Source organism: Pristiophorus japonicus, chromosome 3 (assembly GCF_044704955.1).
Source record: "Pristiophorus japonicus isolate sPriJap1 chromosome 3, sPriJap1.hap1, whole genome shotgun sequence".
In the NCBI taxonomy this organism is placed as follows: domain Eukaryota; kingdom Metazoa; phylum Chordata; class Chondrichthyes; family Pristiophoridae; genus Pristiophorus; species Pristiophorus japonicus.
Window position 1 is genome coordinate 112,695,469 of NC_091979.1, and position 21,185 is coordinate 112,716,653.

At 41.2% G+C, this 21,185-nt stretch overlaps 1 protein-coding gene across 1 annotated transcript in view; it reads right to left on the minus strand.

Annotated features, from left to right (window-relative positions):
- Positions 1 to 21,185, minus strand: part of LOC139254271 (electrogenic aspartate/glutamate antiporter SLC25A12, mitochondrial-like) — a 169,748-nt gene that overhangs the window by 126,605 nt on the left and 21,958 nt on the right. Inside the window, exons 3-4 of the mRNA XM_070873658.1 lie at positions 9,556 to 9,698; positions 501 to 616 (exon numbers count right to left, since the gene is read on the minus strand). Coding sequence (XP_070729759.1) covers positions 501 to 616; positions 9,556 to 9,698 — 259 coding nt within the window. The remainder of the gene's footprint in view (positions 1 to 500; positions 617 to 9,555; positions 9,699 to 21,185) is intronic.

Genomic DNA, 21,185 nt, shown 5'->3' on the forward strand with positions numbered 1-21,185 from the left:
CAGGGAGATCTTCAATCATGGAACAAATAGGATGTTCCACTGCTTACCACTCTGTGGCAGACAACCTAAGTCGCCATGTATATTAATTGCAAATATCAGCCACAACTGCATTCAACAAAGATAGTTAATTGTTTGATAGAGTAAAGAGTACCTTGGTAAGAATGAAGGGTTTGATTATAACTATAGTCCATGACTGCTTCTTTAAAGTTTTGAAACAGCTACTCAAGTTGGTGCATCTTTAATAAACACTGAGCCTTTACTCCAAGAAATTCTCCAAATACAAGGTATTAGAGCTTTTAGTGCATTGTGTTTAGTTATTCAGTTTGCACTACCTACTAACTGAATGTCCAAGTGATTAGCTCGAACAGTTGCAATTAAAAAGATTCTAAAGCACTGGTGATAACCTACCTGCAAGTGAAGTTACTGTGGAAAACATTCCATTTGTAATTTACAGTAATTGAATTTAGTATGTTGTTTATACTACATCATACAGTGCTTACCAAATGTCACCTCTCCATTGCCATTCTTGTCAAACAGTTGAAAAGCCACCATAAACATGGCATCAGGAGAACAGAGAACAGATTCAAATGCCAGAAACTCTTGAAAGGAGATCAACCTACAATTGCAATGTAAAAAGTTATCAAAGAAGGCTCAACAAATACGGTGGTACTTCAAGCAAATGCAGTTACATTTTTTATTCAAAATAAAGAATATGACTTTCACTTAACTGTGAAAGCTTTATTCATTTTAAAAGCTGTAAACCTTAATTTGGCATTGGCCGAATTACAACATTAGCAATTCTACCAAGCACACAATTACAAGACATGTCAACTACAAGTAGTACTCATGCTTCCTATTAGGGTGGCCATTTTGCAGTGAGTGAACTGATCAGATTACAGCAGAGTTTCCGCTCATCTGCAGCCTGATCACCAGTACATGATGCAGTGAGCCTGCTAGACCCATCATTTCAAGTAATCAGAAAACAGGGTGAAAGGAGATAGAACTGGTGACTTATTCCAGAAAACAAGGATGCATTAAAAATGTTAAAACATTGGTAGCTGAAAATTTACATTTGCCCTAAATGTCTGTAAAATTTATAGCAAATGCCCAATATAAACTGCAGTGGCAGCCCAGTGACAGTGTGCAGTGCATGTAGTCAGATTCCCCACAAGAACATATTAACCTCCTCTTGATTCACTTTTGACCAGTCTATAGCACTTCATAAACCTGCCATTGCTGAAGGGAAATCAGAGTTGTGCAGTTTTTTTTCCCCCACACAAAAGCTGAAGCAGGGGGTTAATTTAAATCAAGTTTCTCACCCTATCGAAGATGTCAAGGAGCAGTATTGGGGGGAGGGGAAATGAAAAACAACAAATTAATTTTATGATTTAAAAACTACCCCGAACCGTTGCTTATGAATTACCAAATCAGTTCAGTCACTGGATATTCACAGAATTTAACTGACCATGACAAATCATTTAGTGATAAACCTACTCTTCTTCATACATCTACTTCCATCTGCACTGTTCAGTAATTATTTCAAATCTTCTAAAATTACAAATAGTTTTTACAACTTAGTTCCCAGACAAAGCAAGAACTCATTTTTATTAGCTACATAATAATCTATCCTACAACATGGGGCAAACCCTCTTTTAAATAGTCACCTGGCGGACAAAGCTGGGCTGCCTGTTTACGACAAACTGCTGCTGAATCCTAACTCTCAGTAATGGCAGCCTTCACAAACCATTTGGTCTTCCTTTCACTCAACACATGCTGATTCTCGATGTCCTGTTGCACTGATATAAAGCATATGTCAGAATGCTGCACTTCAAAACAATAAAACTAAACTGCACTTGGACAGTAACTTTAGGAAGAGGTGGCCATATATCATTGATATATGAACGCATTTAATACTACTGTAATATTTTATCAATATATTAATATAACCTACATAGTATGTTCTCCAACAACTTTCTAACAGTTGCTGTGTTTTTATATTAATGCAATGCATCATGTAGCTCTTCAATTTTGAATTTCTATCTAAATTAACAAATATTGAAAATGCTGGAGGTAGTCAACTGAATGAATACTGAATTGATGGCAAAAATATCTAGCATTGCTCGGAATTTAAAAACTTAGTAGTACTGAACATGAATCACACAAATAGCATTGACAAAGACTAAAGAACTTTGCCAATCATGCCATGTGAAATTATAGCCAGGTTTTGTGCAAGAGCATATTAATCCTTTTTCATTCACATTTAACCATACCACAGCACTTGATAAAGAACCTGCCATTGCTGAAGGGAAATCAGTGCATAATTTATGGTTTGAATAGAGCGCGATTTCTATATTTTAGCCATCAGAAACAAATATGGTTCATAAAAACATAAATAAGAGCAGGAATAGGCCATTCAGCCTGTTGAGCCTGCTCCACCATTCAATAAGATCATGGCTGATCTGCCTCAAATCCACTTTCCCGTCCTATCTCCATATCCATTGATTACTTTAGTATTAAAAAATATATTGATCTCTGTCTTGAATATATGCAACAACCGAGCATCCAGTTTTCTGGGGTACAAAATTCCAAAGGTTCATAATCGTTTGAGTGAAGATATTTCTCCTCATCCAGTCCTAAATGATCGATCCCTTATTCTGAGACTGTGACCTCTAGTTCTAGACTCCCCAGCCATCAAATAAAACTTATTTTTTTAAACTTTTGTTTAATTCTCAGATCTTAATTGAGAACTAATAGTTTGCCTCAGTAATGCAGTAACTAAGCAATTATGCCTGGACACAGGAACAAAGCTAATGCACAGCCAAATATGTAAAGATCTTTGTGATCATGTATCAATTACAAACAACAGGTTTCTATTCATTATAGCTGGGCATGACTCTGAATTCATTTTTGCTGATTCGTAAGGTTGGATATCTACATTCTGCAGTCACTCAGTTTCTTTGCAGTAAACTCTCTGAACTGTGACTGTGGAAGACTGCAGAAATAGCTAACAGCTTCAACTTTTGTTGAATTTAAAATTAATCTAGTAATTTTGTGTAAATTAATTGTCAAGAAAGAAAATTCTTAAAAATATATTTTACAAAATGGACATTTCCCCCACGGTTTTACTTTCATTGGTTTATTTTCTCTTTCCAGCACACAAAGCCATTGGTTCCTTGCTTGGATGCAATTCCATTGATGCTGGCTTGGCCTCTGGTGCCTTGCCCAAGCATCCATTATTCATGCACGAGTTGTGATAATGAAGTTTGGGGAGGAGTTTGATTGTGGGGGGGGGGGGGGGGGGGGGGGGGAGTATCACAGCTGAGCCTAATCGTGTTTTCATCTGGGATTGCTGGATAGCAACTAGGGGAGGGAGCCCGATTAATTTCCCCATTCCTAACTATGGGGTGCTGAGGCAAATTTTCAGTCAAGGAAACAGATAGTGAATGGAATTACATAGAAACATAGAAAATAGATGCAGGAGTAGGCCATTTGGCCCTTTGAGCCTGCACCATCATTCAATAAGATCATGGCTGATCATTCACCTCAGTACCCCTTTCCTGCTTTCTCTCCATACCCCTTGACCCCTTTAGCCATAAGGGCCATATCTAACTCCCTCTTGAATATATCTAATGAACTGGCATCCACAACTCTCTGCGGTAGAGAATTCCACAGGTTCACAACTCTGAGTGAAGAAGTTCCTCCTCATCCCGGTCCTAAATGGCTTACCTCTTATCCTTAGACTGTGACCCCTGTTTCTGGACTTCCCCAACATCGGGAACATTCTTCCTGCATCTAACCTGTCCAGTCCCATCAGAATTTTATATGTTTCTATGAGATCCCCTCGCATTCTTCTAAACTCTAGTGAATACAGACCCAGTCGATCCAGTCTCGCCTCATATGTCAGTCCTGCCATCCCGGGAATCAGTCCGGTGAACCTTCGCTGCACTCCCTCAATAGTAAGAATGGCCTTCCTCAGATTAGGAGACCAAAACTGAACACAATATTCCAGGTGAGGCCTCACCAAGGCTCTGTACAACTACAGTAAGACCTCCCTACTCCTATACTCAAATCTCCTAGCTATGAAGGCCAACATGCCATTTGCCTTCTTCACCGTCTGCTGTACCTGCATGCCAACTTTCAATGACTGATGTACCATGACACCCAGGTCTCGTTGCACCTCCCCTTTTCCTAATCTGCCGCCATTCAGTTGGTGCTTTTCTAGCTTGTATGGCCATAGCATCTTTTAGTCAAACCGAAAGAAAGTCCAGAGGGAGTATTTTTTTTAAACTAAAGCATCAAATAAATTTCTGGTATGTGTGATTCCTGTTACAACTCCTGTCTGGACTTTCATCCCCTTTATCAATTTTTTTTTTAAAAAAAGGAAATTGTACAAATAAACTAATGTTTATGATAATAGCAAGGGTGCAACACAAAGATAGAATTATTTTTTTTTTAAATCAAAAACATCCGATTTTGATAAAAGTATTTTTTGACCAAGTACTGGTTTAGCTCAGTGGTAGCACTATCACCCATGTTTGAAGATTGTGGGATCAAGTCCCACTGCAGGATTTGAGTACATAATCTAGGCTGACACTTCTGGACAGTACTGAGGAAGTGCTGCATTTTATCTTTTGGATGAGACATCTAATCAAGGCTCTGTCTACTTGTTCAGGTGAATGTAAACGATCCCATGACACTATTCAAAGATGAGTAGGAGTATTCTCCTGGTGTCCTGGCCAATAGTTATTCTACATCCAATATCACTTTTTTTTAATGTTAATTTATTTAATTTCTGTTTGTGAAATCTTGCTACATGTAACAACAGTGACTACATTTATTTAAATTACTTTAGAACTTGACTATGAAGCACTTTGCCCTATATAGATACAAGTTCCTTCTTTCCTCATCCCTGTGATAGAAGCAACCTACTGCGATAACTTTGATAATTATTGCTTTGCAAGTATAATTGTTTTTTCCAAACAAAATCTCAGCAATTGATCCTTAATAAAACCTTATTCGTAAGTTCCTGGTGGTCAATTGCAAGATAGACAGATTGACCAAATACTTGGAGATTGACAGCTGCAATCTGGGTTTCACCCCAGCAGTACAGTGTACACTCTCTGGCTGAAATTTCAATCTTGCTGCCAAAGAGAGGTAGTGCTTACATACATGCACAATGGGTATCTGCTCTCCCAGCAGTTTAATGTTAACACAGAAACATAGAGCCTGCACCACCATTCAATAATATCATGGCTGATTAGCGCAGCAGAATCTGCACTATCTAGCTAGGTTGGTTAATTGCAGGTAGATTAAAATGTATCTAGAGGATCAAGGGATCTCTGCCCTCTTTTTGCACCTGGGTTGACTCTACTGGAGTTAATGTAGAGCCAAAATGAAGTCGTATAAGGGTACCTCCTCCAGGGAGTGACTCAAGCACTTCTTTCCGGATTTATATTGTTACTTTATGTTGATAAGAACACTAATGTTGTAAAGTTACAGTGTAAATGCACTCAAATCTGTTCAGATAGTTTTTACAAGATATACTTACCTTGGAGGCGGTGCAACAAAGATTCATTGGATTGATTCCTGGGATGAGAGGGTTGTCATATGAGGAGAGTTTGAGTAGAATGGGCCTATATACTCTGAAGTTTAGAAATTGAGTTGTGATCTCATTGTAACATATATAATTCTTAGAGAGCTTGACAGGTTAGATGCTGCGAGGCTGTTTCGCCTGACTGGAAAGTCGAGAGCTACGGATAATTGTATCAAGATAAGGGGTTGGTCATTTCAGATTGAGATGAGGAGAAATTTCTTCATTCAAAGGGTTGTGAATCTTTGGAATTCTCTATCCTAGAGGGCTGTGGATGCTCAATCATTGAGTATATACAAGAATGAGATTTTTGGACACTAAGAGTCAAACGATATGGAAATAGAGCGGAAAAGTTGAGGTAGAAGATCTTATTGAATGGCAGAGCAGGCTCGTGGGGGCATATGGCCTTCTCCTGCTCCTAGTTAAAGTGTAGCAAAGCAAACAACAGATATCATAGTGCACTGAAAACTATATTTCACTCATTAAATTTTACGGTTTTGTTCAAAATATTAAAATTCTGTGGCTTTAGCTTATTTTAATTTCAAATACTTTCAAATCGCACACTACCTTCACCCTGATAGCCATCTTCTGAAGTTCATTCTATGGTTTAAAAAAAAGGATCAAACAAATTGATGCATTGTCAGTTGACAGAAAGTTCGGATAGTCTCACCCTGGACTCAACTATTTGATGCTGTGAGTGAAACTAAATCAAATAGTGCTCCTGATTTCCGTCCAACCATAGCATGGATACCATTATTACTCAATAGGCTGGATTTTGGTTTTGTCATTTTTGGGACGAAAATGGAGGTAGCGTGGGAATTTTTGCCATCTGGGCCCTGCTCCAGGGGTGCAGCGCAAAGGGAGGCATTGTACAACTTTTGCAGCACAAAAATGGGAACCTCGCCAACTAAAGTGCGGGGCCAGGAGCGCTCCGAGAGAGGCCTTGGGGCTTGGGGGGGGGGGGGGGGGGGGGGGAGCGGAGAGAGAGAAAGAGAGAAAAAAAAAACACAAACATTCCAAAAACATTGGCCACGCCACCACAACACAAATCACAAAAAAAAAGAACAGTGGAACTTACCTTTTTTGCAGTTTATCTACCTCACCACTGCCAGCAGGGCTGGACTGCTCTGTTTTCCCTGGCAGTCATCGCGGAACGCGCTTCGGGGCGTACGGGTCGGGTGCGAGTCGAAACTATTGCTGGTGTCGCAACAGGAGGCGTTGCACACCCGGCGCAGCATTTCCCGCCGGTGCTTCCAAGCGCCACCGCAAACCCCGACCAGAGGATCGCGACCGGACGCAAAAAGACCTCACCGCACCATTTCTCTCCGCGGAGGGTCAAAACCCGGCGAAACCCGGAGCGCAAAGGACCCGGAAATCCAGCCCATAAATCTTTATTAAAATATGCTTGAAGATGTGATTTAATCATCACTAAAAATAACAAGCTAGTCACGATCCCACAGCTAGTTTGACTGAAAATCTTGTTGGAATCTACTTCGCAATCACTGAATAGAAGCTGGTTTTTAATGAAAGACCCTTAAACAATAGTAGGCTCGCTACTTTAGAAAAAAAAATCTAGTTATTAAATAATAAGCTGACTTTCATTGAAAATAAAATTTAGGATAAGGTTGTATTTAATCATCCAAAATGTGTGACTTCATATTTCATTTTCTGTGAGCTACTGGCATTTCTGTAGAAATGTTTTAGTTATCTATATGTAGTCATTTTCTACCCAACTTCTTAGTGCTAACTTTTATTCCCTCATTTTTAGTTATTGCTCTCCTATTTGCAATTGAGCAAGGGCAAGTGTTTAGTTAAGAAAAATATCTGTCTCAAAAAATGCCAGCTTGAGATTATTACACCTAGAATTGTATCTGCTCATATAATTGAACACAAACCAGTTCTTTTTAAAAGCAGATATTTGAAAGAAGAAAGCACAATGCACAATTCATTATAAGTCACATTTCAAAACTTTCGCCTTTTCTATTTCTCATTTTGAGAAATTTGGTCTATATCAGACAAATGTTCAAACCAAACACTGCACAGTATTAATCAGGCAATACCTGCACTAACTACACTGAAGTTATGTTTATATTACAACGCAGTGGACTGAAGACTTAACCTTTTGATATCTCACTTAAGTCATGCAGGAGTCCAGAAACAATAATGCTGAAGGAGCAGACATGATGGAGCACTTGCCTCTCAATTACAAGCAAAAGTTCAGAATTAGGGAGCTACAGTCTTTACTGGCGGCAGATTAGGAAAAGGGAGGTGCAACGAGACCTGGGTGTCATGGTACATCAGTCATTGAAAGTTGGCATGCAGGTACAGCAGGCGGTGACGAAGGCAAATGGTATGTTGGCCTTCATAGCTAGGGGTTTTGAGTATAGGAGGAGGGAGGTTTTACTGCAGTTGTACAGGGCCTAGGTGAGGCCTCACCTGGAATATTGTGTTCAGTTTTTGTCCCCTAATCTTAGGAAAGACGTTTTTGCTATTGAGAGAGTGCAGTGAAGGTTCACCAGACTGATTCCTGGGATGGCAGGACTGACATCTGAGGAGAGACTGGATCGACTGGGCCTGTATTCACTGGAGTTTAGAAGGATGAGAGGGGATTTCAATAGAAACATATAAAATTCTGATGGGACTGGACAGGTTAGATGCAGGGAGAATGTTCCCAATGCTGGTGAAGTCCAGAACTAGGGGACACAGTCTAAGGATAAGGGGTTAGCCATTTAGGACTGAGATGAGGAGAAACTTCTTCACTCAGAGAGTTGTTAACCTGTGGAATTCTCTACCGCAGAGAGTTGTTGATGCCAGTTCATTGGATATATTCAAGAGGGAGTTAGGTATGGCCCTTACGGCTTAAAGGGATCAAGGGGTATGAAGAGAAAGCAGGAAAGGGGTACTGAGGTGATGATCAGCCATGATATTGAATGGTGGTGCAGGCTCGAAGGGTCGAAGGGCCTACTCCTGCACCTATTTTCTATGTTTCTATGACAAGAACAAACTGCTAATTTGCATATGGGCATCAAATCTAGAAATATTTATAAAACCTATTTACACACTTGTCAACCTATTTACAAACACTGTCAACTGAATAAATGCAAATGAACAAAATCTTTGATGGATTTCGTAAATTCAGTTTAAGTTGATGCAGCTTTTCCATTGCTATGAACAGTAGAAGGACTCTTCTGAGTAATTAGTACCTTTTCGCCAAATCTACCCACCGATGATTATCATTTTATATTTTCAACATTAAAAGGACAATATTTATGCCATAGTACTTGAATCATGAATCACTGAGTTTTCTTTTAAAGTCTAGCATTCTTCCAAATTAACAGGAGCACCATTAATGAGGTAGTTTGGTGAATTCTGTTGGTTCTTAATCAGGCTGCTAAAAACATACTGCCTGAAAAGATGAGACCATAAAAGATAAATGGTAAGGTTTTCAATAAGGTATCAATTGAATGAATTTCCCTGTAGAAGTTAAACTTGACATTCACTCATTTACCAGAGCGAATTACATGAAAATTTGTTTTGAATCAAATCAAAAAGTTTTCTGCAAAAGACATCACATTCTCTTTACTCTGATTTTTCAATGAAAGCCCTTCATTTAAAACAGAATAAATTAAGCATCAAACGCAACAGTGGAAAAACATTATAATGTGTATGTAAAGTTCTACACATCTTGCTGCAAGTTGAACAGACAGCTTGATTAGGTTCTTCTTTTCAATAATTGTGACTGGTTTTCCATATGCTCTGCACCTGCCATTGTACTTTTGGATTTCATGCCAACACAGTAAGATCCCAAAGCTTAAATAGTTAGATGCTTACCAATACCCAGAAAATATTGTGGTAGTTTATGATCTACCACAAATATAACAAACATCTTTCAAAAAGCACACAAACAGGCAAAACATTTTTTTTTTAGTGCATTTCAGAAATCAACAGTTATTTTATCATCTTACCCATCTTTAGTTTGGTCAGCCACCCCAGCTAGAAGCTGTACAGTCTTTGGGTTGTAGTGTGGATCTGTGTGTAATCCCAGATATTTCTGCACAAAATCTGTTGGAGTCATGTAATGCTCCCCATCCTTGGTCACACTACAAAACTAAACGAAATAGTAAAGTTAAGGTGCTGTAGTATCTGTTTTGATGGAAGGAATCTAGAAATGCAATGGAACAACATTTAATGCATAATTGCACCGAGAAAAGTAGTCATTACTATATTAATATGCACTGCTTACGGTAGTTATCTCACAAATGTGCCAACAATCGGAGATTCCTGAAAACTTCAGCAAAACAACATTTTTGGAGTAGGATGACTGGATATATATTGCCATATTCAACTGTAAGAATTCCCAGCTGTCTGCAAAACCATACTTCTACCATAAATAAAAATACATTTGTAATATTTTCTATTGTAAATCATAATTGTAATGAATCCAATTAGTCTACAAAGTGTATGTAAAAAACATTGGCAATTTGCCCTTTTCTGAAATTATTAAATAAATATCTACTTTCGGTATTGGTGGAGGGGAATTAGACACTTCTACTTATATCTGAAAACCAAAACATTGAGAATTTCTTCGTTATTTTATATATACAAATTATATGGTTTTAAATAAACAAACTTGAATAAACTACCTTCAACATTCTTTACCTGGATCTGAATTACAAGAACAGGTTTCAAATAAGTAGACTATCACTGATTAATAAATGATCAAGTTTGTAAGATTTGGTGATTCGAGGATTCAACTGCTGTTATTTTAATGGTAACGTTTAATGTACTGCATACACTCTGCAACACCAGCATACATATACATATATTCAAAAAATTATATTGTAAAATGTGGTACTCTAATTAAACATTGAGGTTAAATAAACAAAACCATTTCAACCAGACGAAGTTCATAAACAACTGCAGATTAATTCTGTTACACATACATACACAAAATTAGAATTTGATTTTGGATCTGATTTAATAGTTTACTGCAATATATTGATTAATTATCTTTTCGATGCATGAAACAAGTTAACAGCAATTTATATTAAAAAACCTATTTTGGTTTTTCATAATAAATTACATGTTCCGGTAACGCATTTTGAGCTGGGGGAAGACTATTGCAATTCAGGGAATAGTTTAAGTCTACTTAGCCTGCCAACTGAAATATATTTACAACAGCACTGTCTGGAGAAAACAATGGCCATGATATGTACTGAGGCAGGCTTTCAGAGCAGGGCTGGAGGAGTTATGGTCGGGAAACTTGGTAGTGCCGGTTTCCCCGAAGTGTGATTTTTTTTTTTCTTCAAAAGATTCCCCGCCCGGAAGCCAACCCGATTGATAGGGAACATAAGAACGTTACGTAAGAAATAGGAGAGGGCCATAAGGCCCATCGAGCCTACTCCACCATTCAATGAGATCATGGCTGATCTTGTACCTCAACTTCACTTTTCTACTCTATCCCCATATAAGAACACAAGAACACAAGGAATAGGAGCAAGAGTAGGCCATTTGGCCCTCGAGCCTGCTCCGCCATTTAATAAGATCATGGCTGATCTGATCTTGGCCTCAACTCCACTTCCCTGCCCGCTCCCCATAACCCTCGATTCCCTTATCATTCAAAAATCTGTCTACCTCCATCTTAAAATATATTCAATGACCCAGTCTCCACAGCAGCTCTCCGGGGAAGAGAATTCCAAAGATTCACGATCCTCAGAGAAGAAATTCCTCCTCATTTCCATTTTAAATGGGCGACCCCTTATTCTGAAATTATGTCCCCTAGTTCTAGATTCCCTCATTAGGAGAAACATCCTCTCTGCATCTACCCTGTCAAACCCCTTCAGAATCTTATGTTTCACTAAGATCCCTCTCGTTCTTCTAAACTCCAATCCTTGAGCTGGCTGCATTCCACAGGGGCCCGCCTCAAGCATTGCCTGCTTCCCCAGCACCAGCAGCAGTAGCATTGAAAAAGACTTATTATATAATATATATATATATATATATTTATGAGCTGAGCTGAGCTAAAGAAGGGGGATATGCTGCCGGAACCTATCCCACCTTGTTAGGATGCCTAAATAAAGCACTTGGGTGAAGAGGGGACAGAGTGTAGTGTAACAAAATTTGCAGATGACACAAAGATTAGTCGGAAAGCGGGTTGTGTAGAGGACACAGAGAGGCTGCAGAGATTTAGATAGGTTAAGCGAATGGTCTAAGGTTTGGCAGATGTCGGAAAATGTGAGGTCATCCTCCTTGGGAAAAAAAAAAACAGTAAAAGGGAATATTATTTGAATGGGGAGAAATTACAACATGCTGCGGTGCAGAGGGACCTGGGGGTCCTTGTGCATGAATCCCAAAAAGTTAGTTTGCAGGTGCAGCAGGTAATCAGGAAGGCGAATGGAATGTTGGCCTTCATTGCGAGAGGGATGGAGTACAAAAGCAGGGAGGTCCTGCTGCAATTGTACAGGAGGCCGCACCTGGAGTACTGCATGCAGTTTTGGTCACCTTACTTAAGGAAGGATATACTAGCTTTGGAGGGGATACAGAGACGATTCACTAGGCTGATTCCGGAGATGAGGAGGTTACCTTATGATGATAGATTGAGTAGACTGGGTCTTTACTCGTTGGAATTCAGAAGGATGAGGGGTGATCTTATAGAAACATTTAAAATAATGAAAGGGATAGACAAGATAGAGGCAGAGAGGTTGTTTCCACTGGTCGGGGAGACTAGAACTAGGGGGAACAGCCTCAAAATAGGAGCCAATTTAAAAGCGAGTTGAGAAGGAATTTCTTCTCCCAGAGGGTTGTGAATCTGTGGAATTCTCTGCCCAGGGAAGCAGTTGAGGCTAGCTCATTGAATGTATTCAAATCACAGATAGATAGATTTTTAACCAGTAAGGGAATTAAGGGTTATGGGGAGCAGGCGGGTAAGTGGAGCCGAGTCCACGGCCAGATCAGCCATGATCTTGTTGAGTGGCAGAGCAGGCTCGAGGGACTAGATGGCCGACTCCTGTTCCTAATTCTTATGTTCTTATGTTTATGTTCAATGAGTATAGGCCCAACCTGCTCAACCTTTCTTCACAAGACAACCCCTTCCTAAGAACATAAGAAAGAGGAGCAGGAATAGGCCATATGGCCCCTCGAGCCTGCTCTGCCATTTAATACGATCATGGCTGATCCGATCACAGACTCAGCTCCACTTCCCTGCCCACTCTCCATACCCCTTATTCCCTTATCGTTTAAGAAAATGTCTATTTCTGTCTTAAATATATTCAATGTCCCAGCTTCCACAGCTCTGAGGCAGCGAATTCCACAAATCCACAACTTGAAGCGGGACACCAAAGCAGAGACTGATCACCTCCGTTTAAACAGGTAATACAGTACACAAGGTGTGAGGCTTGAGTGGTTTGCTTGTCTGTATTTTACTATTTGCTATTAAAGTGTTTTATTGGAATAGATGAGACTTGTTTCAATTATTCTCGACACTCAAAGACCTGAACCATAATTGTTGCAGTACTGTGGTGAACTACTAATCAATCTAACACTCAGTTCACAAAGTCACAGCGAAAATATAGCAACAGGCCAACATTCCATTTGCCTTCCTAATTATTTGCTGTACCTGCATGCTAACTTGCGTTTCATGTACAAGGAACCCCAGATCCCTCTGTACCTCAGCATTCTGTAATCTCTCCCCATTTAAATAATAGTTTGTTTTTTTATTTTTCCTACCAAAGTGGATAACCTCACATTTTCCCACATTATACTCCCATCTGCCCGATTTTTGCCGCCTCACTTAGTCGATCTGTATCCCTTTGCAGATTCTTTGCGTCCTACACACAATTTGCTTTCCCACCCATCTTTGCATAATCAGCAAATTTGGCTACATTACACTCGGTCCCTTCATCCAAGTCATTAATACAGATTGTAAATAGTTGAGGCCCCAGCACTGATCCACGTGGCACCCCACTAGTTACTGTTTGCCAACCTGAAAATGAATCATTTATCCCGACTCTGTTTTCTATTAGTTAGCCAATCCTCTATCCATGCTAATATATTACCCCCAACCCCGTGAGCTCTTATCTTGTGCAGTAACCTTTGATATAGCACTTGACTCCAAAAAATTGAGTCCAAAAATCTCGCGATCTCAGTCTTGAATATACTCAATGACTATCTCAGAAGTCTATGGATGTTCAGAGAATTCCAAAGATTCACAACGCTCTGATGAAGAAATTTCAATCTTAAATGGCCAAACCCTTATCTTGAGACTGTGCCCCCTAGTTCTAGACAATCCAGCCAGGTGAAACAACCTCTCAGCATCGACTCTCTCAGAATTTTAAATGTTTCAATAAGATCACCTCTCAGTCTTCTAAACTCGAGAGAGTATAGGCCTACTCTACTCAACCTCTCCTCATAGGACAACCCTTTCATCTCAAGAAACAATCTAGTTAACCTCTTGACTAGGGGGAGGGAGATCACAGGGGGGGACGGAGATCATGGGGGGGTGAGGGGGAGAAAGAGAGGGAGATCGCAGAGAGATAGATGGGGAGGGAGATCGTGAGAAAAAGAGAGAGATCGCGGGATATGAGGGAGGGGGGGTGGAACGGACTGCAGGAGTGCAGATGAGACCACCGGGGGTGGGGGGGCGGTGGGAAGGTTATGTACAAGCTTGTTGGACCTGGAGGAAACACTTCTGCTCCTCCTAGCCCACAACCAGTGCTGTAAAGGCACTTACCTGATGAATCCAGCCTTTCTCGCCTCCTTTTACCTGCCAGATTTCAAGGCCTGGGAAACCCAGCCGACATGGATGAAAATAGAAACCATGTTAAAATGAAGGCAGTCTCCTTAAAAGGCTTTCCCGACCAACCCGCCTCCTGATAGTGGATTGTTCACCTGCCCCTTGCTGCGCCTCCGTTAAGACTGGAAGTGGGCAAGTTCGAGGCATGCTGGGTTCTTGTTTCAGACTTAACATTTTAACCTCCCACCCAACCCAAACCCAACTGTTTTTGGGGTGTTGTAATTACCCCTAATGCCTCTAAAATGTCTCTAATCTGACCCCATGTCTTACAATGTGCAAAGCTTCTTATCCATTGTTCGAAACTAAATGTTTTAATTAGTTTTGCTGCAAATCCTGATCTACAATACACATCATTACAATAGAAATGGAAATAATCTCTCTCTCGCTTTTAAAGCCACATTCCATGCCTCTTTTAAAACCACATTCCATGCTTACAGCAACATAGAAAATAGGTGCAGGAGTAGGCCATTCGGCCCTTCGAGCCTATACCACCATTCAATATGACCATGGCTGATTATGCACTTCAGTACCCCATTCCTGCTTTTTCTCCATATCCCTTGATCCCTTTAGCCATGAGGGCCACATCTAACTCCCTTTTGAGTATATCTAAAGAACTGGCCTCAACAACTTTCTGTGGTAGAGAATTCCATATGCTCACAACTCTGAGTGAAGAAGTTTCTCCTCATCTCAGTCCTAAATGGCTTACCCCTTATCCTTAGACTGTGACCCTTGGTTCTGGACTTCCCCAACATCGGGAACATTCTTCCTGCATCTAACCTGTCCAATCCCGTCAGAATTTTTCTATGCGATCCCCTCTCATTCTTCTAAATTCCAGTGAATATAAGCCTAGTCGATCCAGTCTTTCTTCATATGTCAGTCTTGTCATCCCGGGAATCAGTCCGGTGAATCTTCACTGCACTCCCTCAATAGCAAGACTGTCCTTCCTCAGATTAGGAGACCAAAACTGTACACAATATTCAAGGTGTGGCCTCACCAAGGCCCTGTACAACTGCAGTAAGACCTCTCGGCTCCTATACTCAAATCCTCTCGCTATGAAGGCCAACAAGCCATTTGCCTTCTTCACCGCCTGCTGTACCTGTATGCCAACTTTCAATTGATGCACCATGACACCCAGGTCTCGTTGCACCTCCCCTTTTATTAATCAGTCACAATTCAGATAATAATCTGACTTCCTGTTTTTGCCACCAAAGTGGATAACCTCACATTTATTTACATTATACTGCATCTGCCATGTATTTGCCCACTCACCTAACCTAACCAAGTCACTCTGCAGCTTCATAGCATCCTCCTCGCAGCTCACACTGCCACCCAACTGAGTGCCATCTGCAAATTTGGAGATACTACATTTAATCCCATTGTCTAAATCATTAATGTACAATGTAAACAGCTGGGGCCCCAGCACAAAGCCTTGCGTACCCCACTAGTCACTGCCTGCCATTCTGAAAAGTACCCATTTACACCTACTCTTTGCTTCCTGTCTGCCAACCAGTTCTCAATCCACGTCAGCACACTACTCCCAATCCCATGTGCTTTAACTTTGCACATTAATCTCTTGTGTGGGACCTTGTCGAAAGCCTTCTGAAAGTCCAAATACACCACATCAACTGGTTCTCTCTTGTCCACTCTACTGGAAACATCCTCAAAAAATTCCAGAAGATTGGTCAAGCATGATTTCCCGTTCACAAATCCATGCTGACTTGGACCTATCATGTCATGTCTTTCCAAATGCGCTGCTATGACATCCTTTATAATTGATTCCATCATTTTACCCACTACCGATGTCAGGCTGACCGGTCTATAATTCCCTGTTTTCTCTCTCCCTCCTTTTTTAAAAAGCGAGGTTACATTGGCTACCCTCCACTCCATAGGAACTGATCCAGAGTCTATGGAATGTTGGAAAATGACTGTCAATGCATCCGCTATTTCCAAGGCCACCTCCTTAAGTACTCTGGGATGCAGTCCATCAGGCCCTGGGGATTTATCGGCCTTCAATCCCATCAATTTCCCCAACACAATATCCCGACTAATAAGGATTTCCCTCAGTTCCTCCTTCTGACTTGACCCTCTGACCCCTTTTATATCCGGAAGGTTGTTTGTGTCCTCCTTAGTGAATACTTGTTCAATTGGCCTGCCATTTCTTTGCTCCGAGTTATGACTTCCCCTGATTCTGACTGCAGGCGACCAACGTTTGTCTTTACTAACCTTTTTCTCTTTACATATCTATAGAAGCTTTTGTAGTCCGTCTTAATGTCCCCTGCAAGCTTCCTCTCGAACTTATTTTCCCTGCCCTAATCAAACCCTTTGTCCTCCTTTGCTGAGTTCTAAATTTCTCCCAGTCCCCGGGTTCGCTGCTATTTCTGGCCAATTTGTATGCCACTTCCTTGGCTTTAATACTATCCCCGATTTCCCTTGATAGCCACGGTTGAGCCACCTTCCCTTTTTTATTTATACACCAGACAGGGATGTACAATTGTTGTAGTTTATCCATGCTCGAAATGTCTGCCATTGGCCATCCACTGTCAACCCCTGAAGTATCATTCGCCAATCTAACCTAGCCAATTCACGCCCCATACCTTCAAAGTTACCCTTCTTTAAGTTCTGGACCATGGTCTCTGAATTAACTGTTCCATTCTCCATCCTGATGTAGAATTCCACCATATTATGGTCACTCTTCCCTAAGGGGCCTCGCACAACGAGATTGCTAGTGTCCTTCCTTACTATTGCGTTAATCTACTCTTTAACCAGCAACTTCACCCCACCTCCTTTTCCTTTCAGTCTATCTTTTCTGAATATTGAATACCCTTGAATGTTGAGTTCCCAGCCTTGGTCACCCCGGAGCCATGTCTCCGTAATCCCAATTACATCATATGCATTAACAGATAGCTGCGCAGTTAATTCATCCATCTTATTACGAGTGCTCCTCGCATTGAGACACAGTGCCTTCAGGCTTGTTTTTTCAACATTCTTTGTCCTTTTAGAATTATGTTGTACTGTGGCCCTTTTTGATTTTTGCCTTTGATTTTTCTGCCCTCCACTTTTACACTTCTCCTTTTATACCGTTTGCTTCTGACCCCATTTTACTTCCCTATGTCTCCCTGCACAGGTTCCCATTTCCCTGCCCTATTAGTCTAAATCCTCCCCAACAGCACTAGCAAACACTCCCCCTAGGACATCGGTTCCAGTCTTGCCCAGGTGCAGACCGTCCGGTTTGTACTGGTCCCACCTCCCCCATAACCGGTTCCAATGTCCCAGGAATTTGAATCCCTCCCTCTTGCACCATTCCTCGAGCTATCCTGCTATTTCTACTCAGACTAGCACGTGGCACCGGTAGCAATCCTTAGATTACTACCTTTGTGGTCCTTCTTTTTAATTTAACTACTATCTCCCCAAATTTAGCTTGTCGGGCCTCATCCCGCTTTTTACCTATATCGTTGGTACCTATATGCACTGCGACAACTGGCTGTTCACCCTCCCCGGCCAGAATGCCCTGCAGCTGCTCAGAGATATCCTTGACCCTTGCACCAGGGAGGCAACATACCATCCTGGAGTCTCATTTGCGGCCGCAGAAACGCCTATCTATTCCCCTTACAATAGAATCCCCTACCACTATAGCTCTCCCATTCCTTTTCCTGCCCCCCTGCGCAGCAAAGCCACCCACAGTGCCATGGACTTGGCGGCTGCTGCTGCCTTCCCCTGATAGGCCATCTCCCCCAACAGTACCCAAGTATCTGTTCTATTTGCATCCAAAAAGTAAAATGAACGGAGACAGAGGGAGGGGGAGAGAGGAATGTAATTTTAACAAATCCTGCACTTATTAATGTTTGTACTTTTTGTGGAAACATTTATGTTTAAATTATACAAGCATGTATTTAATTGATGTCATCTGTGTGACGATCAAACTTTTGGCATCACCAGGCTGAACAAGAACACATTTTGAGAGTCAGCTGCTGGTTGCAACCATAGTATTTGTAGGTGAGCTAAGCCTGTTCTGCTCAACTATGCAGTGCATAGCAGAGGCACACAAAATATTACCAAAGTGAAATTAAATATTACACCAAATTCCTTTCCCACTGCCTTCAAGGTCATCAGAAACAGAGAATGAAACATTTACAACAAACTCCCAATTGTCTATTTAACACTAATCTGAGCAAAGCCGTTACACTGATCCCATCAGACTCAATGATCATTGCTCCATGTCATGGTTAAACCTTAATCCAAAAAAGAAACAAAACAGTGACTGTACATATAATTTATACTTGTGCACCCATGCTCCCCCCCACTCCTTAGTATTTACAATGGTAAGTCAGATGAATATGTTGCTTTATGAAACAGAAACATTATTTCATATAACACACAAGTGTATAATTCTGTTAGAGTTGTTCCCGAAAACTGAAGTCTAATTGTTAAGTAAACAATTCACCAACGAGGGAGAGGGAGTTTGAGAGCATGCAGGAGGGGCAGGGGAGCTTGGGAAATGAACATGGGGTGAGAGAGACAACATGAGGCTGAATCGATATTGCCTGCTTTACACTATCACCCAGAGTCTAAATTATCCCGAGATACACTGCTGGTAGAGAGAGAGAGAGAGAGAGAGAGAGAGAGAGAGAGAGAGAGAGAGAGAGAGAGAGAGAGAGAGAGAGAGAGAGAGAGAGAGAGAGAGAGAGAGAGAGAGAGAGAGCATGTCGTGGTGCATATAGGTAAAAAACAGGATGAGGTCCTACAAGATGAATTTAAAGGAGCTAGGAGCTAAATTAAAAAGTAGGACCTCAAAAGTAGTAATCTCGGGATTACTACCAGTGCCACGTGCTAGTCAGAGTAGGAATCACAGGATAGCTCAGATGAATACGTGGCATGAGCAGTGGTGCAGCAGGGAGGGATTCAAATTCCTGGGGCATTGGAACCGGTTCTGGGGGAGGTGGGACCAATACAAACCGGAAGGTCTGCACCTGGGCAGGACCGGAACCAATGTCCGAGGGGGAGTGTTTTCCAGTGCTGTTGGGGAGGAGTTAAACTAATATGGCAGGGGGATGGGAACCAATGCAGGGAGACAGAGGGAAACAAAATGGAGACAGAAGCAAAAGACAGAAAGGAGATGAGGAAAAGTGGCGGGCGAAGAAACCCAAGGCAAAAAACAAAAAGGGCCACTGTACAGCAAAATTCTAAAGGGTCAAAGTGTAATAAAAAGGCAAGCCTGAAAGCTCAGTGCCTCAATGCGAGGAGTATTCGGGAACCAGGAGAGGGCTCTGAGCTAGTTAGAGTGGGTGAGAGCTCAGATGAACAGGACCCCAAGAAAGAATGCAAAAGGCAGGAGGCAACAGAGCAGAGTAGCACTGGGGTAAAGGTAAACCACAAGGTGATAGGAAGGAACAATATGTTTGAATATAAGGGGGCTGCAGGAGGGGTCAAAACTAAAAATCATGGTTTAAAAACTAATATTAAAACACTTACACGCAGCATTCGAAATAAAGTAAATGAGTTGACGGCACAAATCATTACAAATGGGTATGATCTGGTGGCTATTACAGAAATGTGGTTGCAGGGTGGCCAAGACTGGGAATTAAACATACAGGGGTATCTAACAATTCGGAAGGATAGACGAGAAGGGAAAGGAGGTGGGGTAGCTCTGTTAATAAAGGATGATATCAGGGCAGTTGTGAGAAATGATATTGGCTCTAATGAACAAAATGTTGAATCATTGTGGGTAGAGATTAGAGATAGTAAGGGGAAAAAGTCACTGGTGGGCATAGTTTAGGCCCCCAAATAATAACTTCACGGTGGGGCGGACAATAATCAAGAAAATAATGGAGGCATGTGAAAAAGGAACGGCAGTAATCAAGGGAGATTTTAACCTACATATCGATTGGTCAAATCAAATCGCACGGGGTCGCCTGGAGGAGGAATTCATAGAATGCATACGGGATTGTTTCTTAGAACAGTACGTGACAGAACCTACAAGAGAGCAAGCTATTTTAGATCTGGTCCCGTGTAATGAGTCAGGAATAATAAACTGTCTCCTAGTAAAAGATCCTCTCAGAATGAGTGATCACAGTATGGTTGAATTTGTAATACAGATTGAGGGTGAGGAAGTAGTGTCTCAAACGAGCGTACTATGCTTAACCAAAGGGACGAGAGCAGAGTTGGCTAAAGTAGATTGGGAACACAGACTAAACAGTGGCACAATTGAGGAACAGTGGAGGACTTTTAAGGAGCTCTTTCATAGTGCTCAACAAAAATATATTCCAGTGAAAAAGAAGGGCGGTAAGAGAAGGGATAACCAGCCGTGGATAACCAAGGAAATAAAGGAGAGTATCAAATTAAAAACCAATGCGTATAAGGTGGCCAAAGGTAGTGGGAAACTAGAAGATTGGGAACATTTTAAACGACAGCAAAGAATGACTAAGAAAGCAATAAAGAAAGGAAAGATAGATTACGAAAGTAAACTTGCGCAAAACATAAAAACAGATAGTAAAAGCTTTTACCGATATATAAAACGGAAGAGAGTGACTAAAGTAAATGTTGGTCCCTTAGAAGATGAGAAGGGGGATTTAATAATGGGAAATGTGGAAATGGCTGAGACCTTAAACAATTATTTTGCTTCGGTCTTCACAGTGGAAAACACAAAAACCATGCAAAAAATTGCTGGTCACGGGAATGAGGGAAGGGAGGACCTTGAGACAATCACTATCACTAGGGGGGTAGTGCTGGACAGGCTAACGGGACTCAAGGTAGACAAGTCCCCTGGTCCTGATGAAATGCATCCCAGGGTATTAAGAGAGATGGCGG